The sequence below is a fragment of the Bos javanicus genome, chromosome 20 (genome assembly GCF_032452875.1).
Source record: "Bos javanicus breed banteng chromosome 20, ARS-OSU_banteng_1.0, whole genome shotgun sequence".
NCBI classification, from domain to species: Eukaryota; Metazoa; Chordata; class Mammalia; order Artiodactyla; family Bovidae; genus Bos; species Bos javanicus.
This window is the reverse complement of record NC_083887.1, coordinates 6,665,892-6,680,350: the sequence shown is the minus strand read 5'-3', so window position 1 is coordinate 6,680,350 and position 14,459 is coordinate 6,665,892. Positions and strand designations below refer to the sequence as shown.

Genomic DNA, 14,459 nt, shown 5'->3' with positions numbered 1-14,459 from the left:
TATTCTGCAAAGATTTAGAAGCTAACAAAAAAGCCTTCAGAAACAAATACAAAGGAAGCTAAATTATATCATGACTAGAGATACTAATGTGCCCACTCTACCATGAATGATCACACCAAAGAAGAATACAGCTGACCCTTGAATAACATGGATTCGATGCAGGTCTGAAATAGATGGGAATACCAGACCACCTGACCTGCCTCTTGAGAAACCTCTATGCACGTCAGGAAGCAACAGTTAGAACTGGACATGGAACAACAGACTGGTTCCAAATAGGAAAAGGAGTACATCAAGGCTGTATATTGTCACCCTGCTTATTTAACTTCTATGCAGAGTACATCATGAGAAACGCTGGACTGGAAGAAACACAAGCTGGAATCAAGATTGCGGGGAGAAATATCAATAACCTCAGATATGCAGATGACACCACCCTTATGGCAGAAAGTGAAGAGGAACTAAAAAGCCTCTTGATGAAAGTGAAAGTGGAGAGTGAAAAAGTTGGCTTAAAGCTCAACATTCAGAAAACTAAGATCACGGCATCCGGTCCCATCACTTCATGGGAAATAGATGGGGAAACAGTAGAAACAGTGTCAGACTTTATTTTTTGGGGCTCCAAAATCACTGCAGTTGGTGACTGCAGCCATGAAATTAAAAGACACTTACTCCTTGGAAGGAAAGTTATGACCAACCTAGACAGTGTATTAAAAAGCAGAGACATTACTTTGCCAACAAAGGTCCGTCTAGTCAAGGCTATGCTTTTTCCAGTGGTCATGTATGGATGTGAGAGTTGGACTGTGAAGAAGGCTGAGCACCAAAGAATTGATGCTTTTGAACTGTGGTGTTGGAGAAGACTCTTGAGAGTCCCTTGGACTGCAAGGAGATCCAACCAGTCCATTCTGAAGGAGATCAGCCCTGGGATTTCTTTGGAGGGAATGATGCTGAAGCTGAAACTCCAATAATCTGGCCACCTCATGCGAAGAGTTGACTCATTGGAAAAGACTCTGATGCTGGGAGGTATTGGGGGCAGGAGGAGAAGGGGACAACAGAGGATGAGATGGCTGGATGGCATCACTGACTCGATGGACGTGGGTCTGGGTGAACTCCAGGAGTTGGTGATGGACAGGGAGGCCTGGCATGCTGAGATTCATGGGTTCACGAAGAGTTGGACACGACTGAGAGACTGAACTGAACTGAACTGATGCAGGTCTTCTTATATACGGAGTCAGATATGGAGGAACCAAGTACAGGAAGGGCCAACTTTAATTTCAACATTCAGAAAACTAAGATCATGGCATCTGGTCCCATCACTTCATGGCAAATAGATGAGGAAACAATGGAAACAGTGAGAGACTTTATTTTCTTGGGCTCCAAAATCACTGCAGATGGTGACCGCAGCCATGAAATTAGAAGACACTTGCTCCTTGGAAGAAAATCTATGACCAACCTAGACAGCATATTAAAAAACAGAGACATTACTTTGCCAACAAAGGTCCGTCTTGCCAAAGCTATGGTTTTTCCAGTAGTCACGTATGGATGTGAGAGTTGTACTATAGAGAAAGCTGAGCACCAAAGAATTGATGCTTTTAAACTGTGGTGTTGGAGAGGACACTTGAGAGTCCCATGTGCGGCAAGGAGATAAACTAGTCAATCCTAAAGGACATCAGTCCTGAATATCCATTGGAAGGACTGATGCTGAAGCTAAAACTCCAATACTTTGGCCACCTGATGTGAAGAACTGACTCACTGGAAAAGACCCTGATGCTGGGAAAGATGGAAAGCAGGAGGAGAAGGGGACAAGAAAGGATGAGATGGTTGGATGGTATCACAATTCAATGAACATGAGTTTGGGCAAACTCCGGGAGCTAGTGATGAACAGGGAAGGCTGATGCGCTACAGTCCATGGGGTCGCAAACAGCTGGACACGACTGGGCGACTGAACTGAAATGCTGAACTCAATGACATAAAATGACATGAAAAACTTTTTGAAGTAAAATGTTAACTATTTTATCTAAATTGTCAGAGCACTAGTTAATTGATGCACCAAGATTATTTGTACCTGGCTGCTTAGCCATTGATGGAGGTTCTATGGTACAGAAGAAAACAGGTTCTGGAATCTCCACGCCAGCCAATAAAAGCCTCTCTGCTTCATTGTTTTCTTTCTGCTTCTTTTCTCCCTCCCTTTTGGCTCGACGAGATGCAGCTAATGCGCTGGACCTGGATGAGACAATAGTGTCCCCGGTAGCAGTCTGCAAGCAAACAAGACGCATGAACACAACAGGCAAGCACTCAGCTTCCACCAAAACCATGAAAACCAAAGACAAATTCAATGTAGCACTTTCTCTTCATCAAAACCTAAAAGAGACAAATTCACTAAGCTTATTGTAACTGTACATTCGTAAAGCTAATTCAACGTACAGACTAATTCTATCCAAAACACTGCTATAGTAAATTCTAACAATAAAACACTGCTAGAGGAGGACAACAATAAAACACACATACAACAAAAATACATTTAAAATTCATCTGGCAAATCAAATTTATCTTTGAGCAAAAGAGACAAAAATTCTTGCCCTTACAAGACTTCATTGGAAAAATATCTTCACTTTTTACATAATCAGTTATAAAGTTACATTTTCTGAAGTTATCAAGATAGCAAAAAACCTAATGAGAATAACACTATCTAATACAAACTTAAAACATAAGTATGTATCCATAAATAATGTATTTATTTTACTTGGATTTGAAATTTATATGAAGATAATCCATAGTGTTTATAGCGTTCCATAATTTATTTTTCTCTGTATTAAATGTTTGAGATTTGACTATGTTGATGAATGTACTACAATATTCCTTATTCCACTACTGATAGCTTTTGGATTGTTTATGGGTTTTTGCTATGACAAAACACGTACTTTTAATTAAACATTTAAGCTGTAATTTCCTACAGAAACCATATGGTCACTTACATGTTTAAGCCCAACAGTCAAAGCGATGTTACCAGCAGTCAGTAAAGGGATTTCTATATGTTGGTCAGCAAATGGCAGAAGCAGACGACTTACCCTCTCCCTGTAAAACCATGATTCGTGTTAGTAAAAGTACAAAGACATGAGTTTAGAAATAAGAAGTTTTAGAAAATCACCTAGGCTTCTACTTACGTGCAGTTTCCATTAATATTGTGGATGGCCGTTTGGGGTTTTAGCATGCCTGAGTATATGCGCATAAAAACCAGTGGGCCTCGCTGCTTGTCATGGAGGACTTTAAATGCCAGGGCACATAAGTCACCCTTATACCACTGCCTAAAAATCAAGGAGAAATTCCAGAAAGCCTTTAAAATACACCTCCTATATATCTATATAGGTAAGATCAGAATCACTGCATAAACTTAATGTCCTCCAAAGATTACTCTTATCTTCTGATTTAGTAACCCAGGACAATTAAATAATGTATTCTGTACCTCTCTTCCTCCACTGGACTAGATTACTTATTGGAGATCTTACCATTAATGCTTCAAAACTGGAAAACAACAACAAAAAATGGATTCTCTTCCAAATATTACTTCTATTAGCAAATAATTCTTGCCGAGACATCCCCCCTCAAAAAATACACCTAGGAATATCACACCACTTCTTAAAACCCCATAAAGGATAAACAAGAAGGTACTTTTCAATTACGGCTTTCACTCTCTCCTCCCACTTTTTCTTCAGCTGCATAGCCATATAAATCTACACTATAAACTTGGACTTGTTTACAACACCAACACTTACAGAATGATGTCCTTAAACTGGTGTTCACTGAGAGGTTTCAGAAAGTCTGAATTTGTCTCAAATTGCCAAATTTTGTGCATAGGTACATTTTTCTGAGGAAAATGCTCCATATTTTCATTAGTTTCAAAGGAGTCCATGACTCAAGAGATTAGACACTTCTATTATTGAGCTTCTCTAATCTTTTTCCTGTTCTCTCCAAATTTTATTTAACAACTCCTTATATAGAGAGTTGATCATATACTAGGAACTGTTCTATGTGCTTTATAAATATTAGCTCATTTATTCTATTGTCAATCCTATGAGATAAATTCCATTTTCTGCATTTTACAGATGAGAGGTTAAGCAACTTGGAAGACCTGAGATTTAAATTCAAGTAGTACACAGTCCATGCTCATCATCACATTGCTATAATGCCTTTCCAACAGAGAGAGATGAAAAGTGACTCAGATTCCAGTTAACAGGATTAAAGTCCACCTCTGTCTGCCATTATGCACAAAGCTCACTTAGATTTTAGAGGATTTATTACCAAGGACAAAGCTGTTAGGCACAAGAGCAGTAAAACAACAGACCTTTCCTTACAGTCACAAAATATTTTGAGCTTATGGAAAATCTTGAAATCCAGAGTAAATATAAATATATCTATAGCATATTTATCAAACACCCCCAGTATACTACTTCTTTTTTTCAGACTAAGATGGAAGGGTCAACACTTATACTTTTACACAGCAAAGAAGTCACACATTCTTAGCGCCTTCTTCAAGACAGCAGGTTATAAGAGATGATGACAAACATCCCTTTCAAGTAAAAATTACAATGACTCTACATTATATTGTTTACAGTAATATTCTTCATCAATGTTATTCAAAAATTGTGATTCAACTACCATTTTTGAAAACTAAGACCTATCTGTCTACCTATCTTTTCAAGCCTGTAAGATTTTAATCTATGTACTTTTATACTTACAGAAATTCATAGTTGCGTTCTTCCGGTGAAGGCAAGTACATAGTAATAGCGTCTAGTAAGGGCTGGACCCCTTTGTTTTTCAGGGCACTTCCACAAAGCACAGGCACTGCTGTCTGAGCCAGTGTTACTCTGTGTATTGCAGTTTGTAGCTATAAAGCAGAGATATAAATGTTTTATGTGTAGTGGGTCTCCACCAAAATATCTCAGAATCAGATGACTTCTCTAACTAACCATGTAAAATATCACTCCTCACCACACTACCATCATTCTTTATGAGCTTATTCTTTATTTTTCACTGTAAATAACACTAATCACTATCTGGTATATTAGATATATATTTATTAGTTTACTGTCTGTCCCCCAATCCACTAGAATGTAAAATCTATATAAGCATTATAGCAAATCCCATAAAACATCACTAAATCACCAAAAACTGGAAAAGTGCCTAAAATAAAGTAGTTGAATAAAAATATTTCTTGAAAAAATGAGTTAATTACTTGTGATTTAACCTTGATAGTCTACTAGAAGAACTTGTTAGAAATTAGAAATATGAATTCCAGTTTCTTCAAATGAATTAAATCCACATTAAATAAAATCCAAGGCAAAAATGAGGTGTACCAAAGTTAGAAACAACTTTTAAAAGATCACAAAAATCAAGAAAAGCTTAGATATGTTTGCAAGCTATTGATAAGAGGAATGGTGGCTCAACTTCATTCTATATTGTAAACTCTTTGAAAACAGAAATCATATTATGTGACTATATGGTATAGTAAACATCAAATCTAACCATTCAAATACTAAACAAGAAAAAAATTCAAACTTATAGCACTTCATGCAAAAGAAAAAACATTTTTTACACCTCTAACTTCTAATGGCTCAAAATTAATCTACAGATCTTGTGTTTTTCGTTAACTCTTTCCATGAAAAATAACCAAGCGAATTTGCTGGGCTCATCTTGAAGTCAACTTAAAACACATTACCACTTAAACACTGTTCATGGGAGAAGGTTCCTGGCAGAAAAAAACAAAAATACCTTGAATAAATCCGTCATAATTCAAATACAACTCTCTGGTTTGATGTATTTCATAAGAAATCCAGAAAAAAAAAAAAAACCTGGGAAGATCTAGAGTAAGTTTCCACTAACAATTAAAACAGACTCAGAAAAAATGTTCTGAGAAAAATGACCATTATAGTAGTCTGAAATATCAGTAAATTAAAAACAAAAAACAAATTTCTATCTGTGATTTCCCTACTACTAGTGAAATGATCACAGTGAAAGGAAAAGGATACAGAAAATGAACAATGTTCTCTAATTTTTAACACTGTTCTAATTTTTAAGTCGGCATTTTCTAATGATATCCAAAGTTGAATAAAAATCTACAATAGTCATCAAACCACATCCAAATAGTAAAACTTGGTCAGAAGTAAATGATTAATAAAATTTACCTTTTCGGCTGGTAGCAAATCAAAATTCTCACTAAATTCTCCTAAAACTAAGTCAGCAAATTCATCATCCAAATCTGCAACCTGTAAGGAAAGGCTTTAGTTCTGTAACTTGCATTCATTATCACAACTATAGGTCTATACACCATAAACATCCATTACCCAAATATTTCAAGATAGTTACACAGTCCAACTTATCCAGGCGAAGGAACTCATCACATCTTTTAGAGATTTTCTTTCAAAGCAAAGAGACTGAAAACTGAAGATATGAGCTCATGAGTTTTCTAAACTCATGGGAAGCAGAGCCTTTTGATAAAGCACCTCAATACAGTACTACCTACTCAGAGTACTCAAGAGAAATAAGAGAAAATTGATGATTGATAGCCAAAGACAATATATACAATGGACTGCTGTTTAAAAAAGATCTGGAGGGGACGTCCCTGGCAGTTCAGTGGTAAGAACTCTGTTATTACAATTCAGGGGGCGTAGGTTTGATCCCTGGTCGGGGAAATAACATACCACAATCCTCTGATATTTTAAATGTTCATCGTATCTTCTAAATAAAAGAATACATCTTGTTTATAATTCTTCACTGAGGGAATAAATTTAAGTTGAGAGGGTCACAGTATCATTTCAATAATAAAAACATAAATAACCTCATTCATATTTGTTTCCTAATCATTTGCCTATGTGACAGGAGAATTCAGCTGATAATAAAATTAACAAAAGAGTTTCAATGAGAAGCCTCCGCACTGCAAGAGTGGCCCCCTGCTCACCCAACTAGAGAAAGCCTGCATGCAACAGTGAAGACTCAGTGCCGGCAAACACAAATTTAAAAAAAGAAAAGAAAAAAGTTATGTCACCTCTTTCTCTTGGTTACCCATGGAGATAATACTAGGACTTATCCCATGAGGCTACTGTGAAATTTAAATAACCAATTCAAACTATGCTTCCAGAACATATGTAAGTATATAATATTCTTTTCATTGCTGTTCACCTTTGGAACACACGAAGTTGATTCTAGTTGCACTAATCTTATTCTCTAATTTAAAACTTTTTATCTGTGGTAAAATATAACAAACATAAAATTACCATCTTAACCATCTCTAAGTGAATAGTGTTAAGTATATTCCCACACGGTCATAAAACTAATCTCCAGAACATTTTCATGTCACAAAACCAAAACTCTATATCCATGAAACAAACTCTTTCTCATTCTCCCTTTCCCCCAGCTCCTGGTTAATTATCATTCTACTTCCTGTCTCTATAATGCTGAAGACTCTAGATACTTCATGTAAGTGATATTCTACAGTATTTGTCTTTTTGTGATTGGCTTATTTCAATTAGCATAATGGCCTCAAAGTTCATCTATGTTGTAGCATATGTCAGAATTTCCTTATTAAGGCTGAATAATATTGCACTGTATATATAGTACATTTTATCCACTCATCTGCTGAAGAATACTTGGATTGCTCCCACTTTTTGGCTGTGTGAAAAATGCTGCCAAGAAGAAGGATGTACAAATAGCTCGAGAGCTTGCTTTCAATTTGTTTGGACATATATCCAGAAGTGGAACTGCTAACACATATGGTAATTCTATTTTCAATTTTCTGAGGAACCACAATACTGTTTTCCATAGTAGTTGTATCATTTTCATTCCCCAAACAGTGCACAAGGGTTACAATTTCTCCCCATTCTTGCCAACTTTTTTTTTGATCGTAGCTATCCTAGCTGGTGTGATATGCTGTTATTCTCTAATTCTATACATATCTATGTATTCCTTGTAATGAATACTTTATTACTATCTACTGATAGTCATCTCAAATTTTCCTTATTTTCATTATATACTACCATGTTCTGAAACACTGAGAGATATACATGCAAGTGTAATTTGGCTCCTCAACTATATTACAAAATCCTTCTTAGGTTTACTGATAGGTAGAGGGGTGTGTGTGTGTGTGTGTGTGTACTGATAGGTAGAGGGGTGAGTGTGTGTGTGTACTGATAAGTAGAGGGGTGAGTGTGTGTGTGTGTACTGATAGGTAGAGGGGTGCGTGTATGTGTGTGTACTGATAGGTAGAGGTGTGTATGTGTGTGTGTGTACTGATAGGTAGAGGGGAATGTGTGTGTGTGTGTGTACTGATAGGTAGAGGGGTGTGTGTGTGTGTGTACTGATAGGTAGAGGGGTGTGTGTGTGTGTATGTGTACTGATAGGTAGAGGGGTGTGTGTGTGTGTGTGCTGATAGGTAGAGGGGTGTGTGTGTGTGTGTGTTTATGTGTGTGTACTGATAGGTAGAGGAGTGCGTGTGTGTGTGTGTGTACTGATAGGTAGAGGTGTATGTGTGTACTGATAGGTAGAAGGGTGTGTGCATGTGTGTGTACTGATAGGTAGAGGGGTGAGTGTGTGTGTATACTGATAGGTAGCGGTGTGTGTGTGTGTGTGTACTGATAGGTAGAGGGGTGAGTATATGTGTGTACTGATAGGCAGAGGGGTGAGTGTGTGTGTGTGTACTGATAGGTAGAGGGGTGAGTGTGTGTGTGTACTGATAGGTAGAGGGGTGAGTGTGTGTGTGTGTGTACTGATAGGTAGAGGTATGTGTGTGCACGCATGCATGCGCTTAGTCGCTCAGTTGCGTCTGACTCTTTGCAACTCCATGAACTGTAGTCTGCCAGGCTTCTCCATGGGGATTCTCCAGGCAAGGTTCAAACCCAGGTCTCCCGCATTGCAGGCGGATTCTTTACCGTCTGAGCCACCAGGGAAACCCTGAGAGCTCTTTGGTACAAGTCAAAACACCTCAGAGGGGAACCAGTTATGTATCTAATTATTGATTCCACTTGTGTTCTTTTTATGCCCCCTCCACCTCAAATTAGAGAGTATAGCAAAACAGGTAAGAGCTCTAGCTCTAACTAGGACAGTCTGGGTTCAGATTCCCGTTCTGCTGCTCATTAGCTATATGACAACTTATTAAAGCACTCTAAGCTTTCCTCACCTATAAAATGGAAATACTATATAGGACATCTGCTAATGTAAAAAAGATGATACTCTTTGACCTAGCAATTCCACTCCTATATTTAGCTAATTCTTGCAATGTGTACAAAGAGATACATACCAAGATGTTCACAGAAACACTGCTCATAACAACAAAAAAAGAGGAAACAACCTCAAGTCCATTTACAGGAGAACAGACAATAAACTGTAGGATAATATTACACTGGAACACTATAGAAGACTGAAAAGGAATGAAGCGTAACCACACATCACTCATGAATGAATCTCCAACATGTTGAAAAATGTAATAAAATACAAACAGTATCATTTCATTTACGTAAAAGTCACTCAGTTGTGTCTGATTCTTTGCGACCCCATGGATTATACAGTCCATGGAATTCTCCAGGCTAGAATACTGGCATGGGTAGCCTTTACCTTCTCCAGGAGATCTTCCCAACCCAGGGATCAAACCCAGGTCTCCTGAATTGCAGGCGGATTCTATACCAGCTGAGCCATAAGGGAAGCCCCATTTCATTTAAGTAAAATTCAAAAACATGGAAAATGAGGTATATATCTATGGTAAACTATAAAGTAAAGCAAATGAAAGATAAATACTGCAATCAAGGTGGTGGGAGGGGGTAGATGATTAGCAGAAGGGAGAGAGAACAGGAAGTAGCATACAGAGACACAAGAATATTGCTAATATTCTACTTCTTAAGCTGGGTGGTGATTACACTGGTGTTCACAGTATTATACTTTATATATTCTATATGTAAATTTAGATGAAATGTCACAGTAAACATTTTTTAAAGTTTCTAAATATTTAAGCAATTTTAAACTCAAAGTATTTACTTGTTCAATTAAGGCATTCCTTGCTTCTGTTGCTTCTTTCAGCAATTTAGGATCACTCATTTCCAAGAGGGGTTTTCTCTCAAAGTCTTTCCCATCATCTGAATTGGGATTCCAAAGAAGTTTTTCTGTACGTACTACATCCACCACTCCTTTGAAAGCTTTGCCTTCACCAACTGGTAACTGTAAGTCAGAGACAGACAAACATTTTACTAAATGATCATTAGAACTCAATTAAAACTATACTGGTGATAAAACTTCCCCCACTCACTCCCAAATGTCTCTTATCATCATCATAATCGAAATCTATTTTTACTTATATCCTAACTTCTTCCAAAAGGATTTGAGATAGCTTCAAAAATGTATATAATAATACCACAATAAACTGATAAGGAAACTAAGAAGGATCTGTTCATATTAATTAAACCAAATATTAACCAACCAACCTGTAAAAGCAAAGGTTTTGCCTTCAACTTCTCTCTGATGCTTTCAACTGCATAGTTAAAACTGTAAAAAAATTAAAAATGTTAAGATTCTTAAAATAGGATTTAAGAATGTTCTCTAAAATTATAACCCTAAATTGCTCCTAATGTTCACCATTTAACATTTTTCCACAGGACATCTTGTCTAATCTTTTAATGTTAATTTCAGATTAATAGTCCCTGGAGAAGGGAATGGCAACCCACTCCAGTACTCTTGCCTGGAGAATTCCATGGAGAGAGGAGCCTGGCAGGCTACAATCCATGGGATTACATAGTCGGACATGACTGAGTGACTAACACTTTCACTTTTCAGATAAAAGTGATTAAGAATCTATCATAATTCTGCCACACGTGTATTTAGGGCATTTTATTATTGTGAGCTTCATTTAACTAAGTTTGAGGTTAAGATTAAATGAATTCATCAAAGTCACACAGAATAAATTGGAGTTAAGATTCAAATGCAAGATTTATGATTACAAGTCAAAGATTCTTTCTTCTAACAAGTATCAATACATTTGTTATCACACATGACTACCCACTTTCTTCCAAGAGCCAGCTTGATTTTTCTATGCTTTTATCTCAGGCATTCTTCATATCATATGCTATACTGTTCATTTCTGTGCTAACACTAGGGCTGACTACCTATAAAACACATGCCATCTTTGGCATGAGGGCTGATTCATACACACATGCAGATCATTCTGGTCCCAATGTCTTTGGGCAGCAACCTAGTATCCAGGCATCCCCCTCCCATCATTACAGGTTCTGTCAGTCAGTACAGGCAGTACTTCTATCAATCTCAAGGAACTCCAAACAGCAAATGGTCAGAACTTTAGTCTAGCACATTTTGAAGGTTGCTGTGCTTTTACTCATCAAGACGCAAGTCCTTTAAACCAGCAGCCTTAGAATTACTATACAGAGTGACAGAAACACAAAGCATACCTGTGTGGTATTAGAAGAGACACGGTTTATGGTTTCTGTCACTCTCGCACCACAGATCAGGACTGCTCCCTTTCACATTTCCCCAAAATCATCAGAATTCTTAATTCTTGCCCTTTCACATTTTCTCCAAATCCTTCATACATTCTTGACTGTCTGAGTTCTGTTCTCAGAATAACGTATCCATTTAGGATCACGACTCTAAGTCTGCAGAATTACCACTACATCTCAGCACTAACTGGTTTGCCCTATATGCGGGTCTCAAAACACCGATGTTCTCCTTCCTAGTTTCTTTTCATTGAGAGCATTTTACCCAGTAGCTAAAGAAAATCAGGGGACAAGGAAGAACATCACTCACTGAGGCAACTATAGGAAACAATTCTCTACCCTCTACCGTTAGCAATGACAGGAGCACCATTCAGCAATACAAGGACTCAGCCATACAACTCTAAATAGAGCCAGTGGAATCAGAAAACATCACTCTGCAGGAGCCTAAAAAATAGGATAAAGCCTCTCTACCTTAGAATCAGAGCACTTCATCATCTATCAGCTCTCTATTAATCCCACATTGTTACTTTATCTATTAGCTGCTTTGAATTTTTTTTAAATGGGATTGAATTGGGATACCACGGAATAGGTATCATGGATTGAATTGGGATACCATGGAATAGATACCATAGATTGAATTGGGATACCATGAAATAGATGATACTTTATAGGGAATATCTGTTTCTAAATTAAAGTTGTAGTGCATTAAATATTCTCACTTTGATAAGCCAAAGAAACACATTTTAAATACCTTGCTCCAATTTTGTCCATCTTGTTTAAAAAACAGATTCGAGGTACCTTGTGCTTATCAGCTTGCCTCCATACTGTAAGAGTTTGTGCCTAAAGCAAAGATAAGGAAAAAAACACATATTTGACAAAACAACTGTTACTATACATGAAATAAGCAAGCCTCAGCCTGCACTGTAACGGAACGGAGCCCTACTCTAGCATAGCTAGCACTACTGCACATATGCCTCTGGACCCACAGTAACGCTGTCAGGTTAAAACAGCTAAGAAAATGATCTAGGATGACCGAAGATTATGCTTCCATCGAGAACACTCTGGGTGAACCAGGGTGCAAGACACAGGAAATGAACAACCGAGAAGTACTGGGAGTCACAGAAAGAGGACTTAACCAAGAATCACAAGAGCTTCTTAGGCTTCACCTTACTTGGTAACAATCACACTTGGTAACATCATATAATACTGAACTCATCAGTTTTCTGATCTGTGCCATATGGACTTTTGCCTTAATTAATTCAGACAGTTGTAATGTGAAAAGAATAAACAGGAATGTACTATAAAATGCTACTATGACAAAAATCAAGTATTTTTACTGTGAATGTTTGAATACTCATGTAAACTGAAGAAAATTTAAGGAGGGGAAAGGAAGCCAACACCTGTATTTCTAAGTCACAATTCTCATATGCTTTTTTATTTGGCTTCTTTTAATTCTACTTTCTGTACGTGTTAAATATAAACAGTTTGCCTAGTGGAGAAGGCAATGGCACCCCACTCCAGTACTCTTGCCTGGAAAATCCCAGGGACAGAGGAGCCTGGTGGGCTGTAGTCCATGGGGTCGCTAAGAGTTGGACACGACTGAGCGACTTCACTTGCACTTTTTACTTTCCTGCATTGGAGAAGGAAATGGCAACCCACTCCAGTGTTCTTGCCTGGAGAATCCCAGGGACGGGGGAGCCTGGTGGGCTGCCGTCTATAGGGTTGCACAGAGTTGGACACGACTGAAGCGACTTAGCAGCAGCAGTGTAGAGTCTAGACTTTTAAAAAGCTAATGTGCTGACATTGTTAAAATAGAAACCAGTTTGTCATTTGTTTTATTAGGTAAAACTTAACATACAATAAAATACAGCTATCCCCTGAACAATACAGGGATTAGGGTGCAAATCTCTGCAAAGTCAAAAGTCCACTTATAACTTTACAGTTGGCCTTCCTTATCTGCAGTTCTGCATCTGCAGATTCAACCAACAATGGCTTATGGAGTTTGAAGCACCTATTTAGTGGAAAAAATCCACTTGTAAGCAGACCCATGAAGTTCAAACCCATGCTGTTTAAGGGTCAACTGTATACAGATTTTAAGAGTACAGTTCAATGAATTTTGATAAATGTGTATACTTCTGTAACTACTACCCCAATGAAGAGATAGAACACATAGAACATTAGAGACTTTTATGCCCCAAGATTCATTCTGCCTGTTATTGAACCTCATATAAATAGCACAGCATCTTTCACCCAATATAATGTTTTTGACACTCATTCCCATTGTTGCATATACTGGTTAATTTTTACTGCTAAATTCCTCTGTATGAAGCCTGGCATGCTACAACAGTCCACAGGATCACAAAGAGTTGGACACGACTGGGTGACTGAACAACAATAAGGACAAGTGTATACTTAATTTTACAAGAAACTGCCAAATAGTCTTCCACTATGGGTACAGTATTCTACAGTCCCACCAACAACGTGTAAGAGTTCCAATTACTACATATCCTCAACCAAGATTTGCCATCATTCTTTTTAATTTTAGCTATTCTTGTGGGTATGAAATGGTCATTGTAATTTTAATCTGCATTTCCCTAATGACCAATGAAACTGAGCATCTTTTCATGTGCTCATTGGCCATTCACCTGCTTCTTTGGTGAAGCATCCTTGATTCAAGTCCTTTGTCTTTTTTTTTTTTTTTTAACTGGGTTGTTAGGTTTTATTGGGTTATTACTGACATGCAGTTCTTCTAGATACAAGTCCTTGGTCATACACATCTACTGTGAAAATTTCAGTACATACTTTCAAGACAATAATACTCTCTACATAATCAGATGTTATTGCACTCTGGAAGTTTAGCATTCTTACAGTATTTTATCTAGCATTATACATCTTTTTCACAGTCTAAGGCTTGCTTTTGTTTTTTTTTCTTTTCTTTTTTTTTTTAAATTTTATTTTATTTTTAAACTTTACATAATTGTA

At 37.4% G+C, this 14,459-nt stretch overlaps 1 protein-coding gene across 4 annotated transcripts in view; it reads right to left on the bottom strand.

Moving 5' to 3' along the window:
- Positions 1–14,459, bottom strand: part of GFM2 (GTP dependent ribosome recycling factor mitochondrial 2) — a 70,717-nt gene that overhangs the window by 37,756 nt on the left and 18,502 nt on the right. For all 4 annotated transcript variants that reach the window (XM_061393248.1, XM_061393246.1, XM_061393249.1 and 1 more), the window contains exons 8-15: positions 12,229–12,317; positions 10,455–10,515; positions 10,012–10,191; positions 6,174–6,254; positions 4,728–4,876; positions 3,156–3,296; positions 2,967–3,066; positions 2,057–2,246 (exon numbers count right to left, since the gene is read on the bottom strand). In XM_061393248.1, the coding sequence (XP_061249232.1) occupies positions 2,057–2,246; positions 2,967–3,066; positions 3,156–3,296; positions 4,728–4,876; positions 6,174–6,254; positions 10,012–10,191; positions 10,455–10,515; positions 12,229–12,317 (991 nt within the window). The remainder of the gene's footprint in view (positions 1–2,056; positions 2,247–2,966; positions 3,067–3,155; positions 3,297–4,727; positions 4,877–6,173; positions 6,255–10,011; positions 10,192–10,454; positions 10,516–12,228; positions 12,318–14,459) is intronic.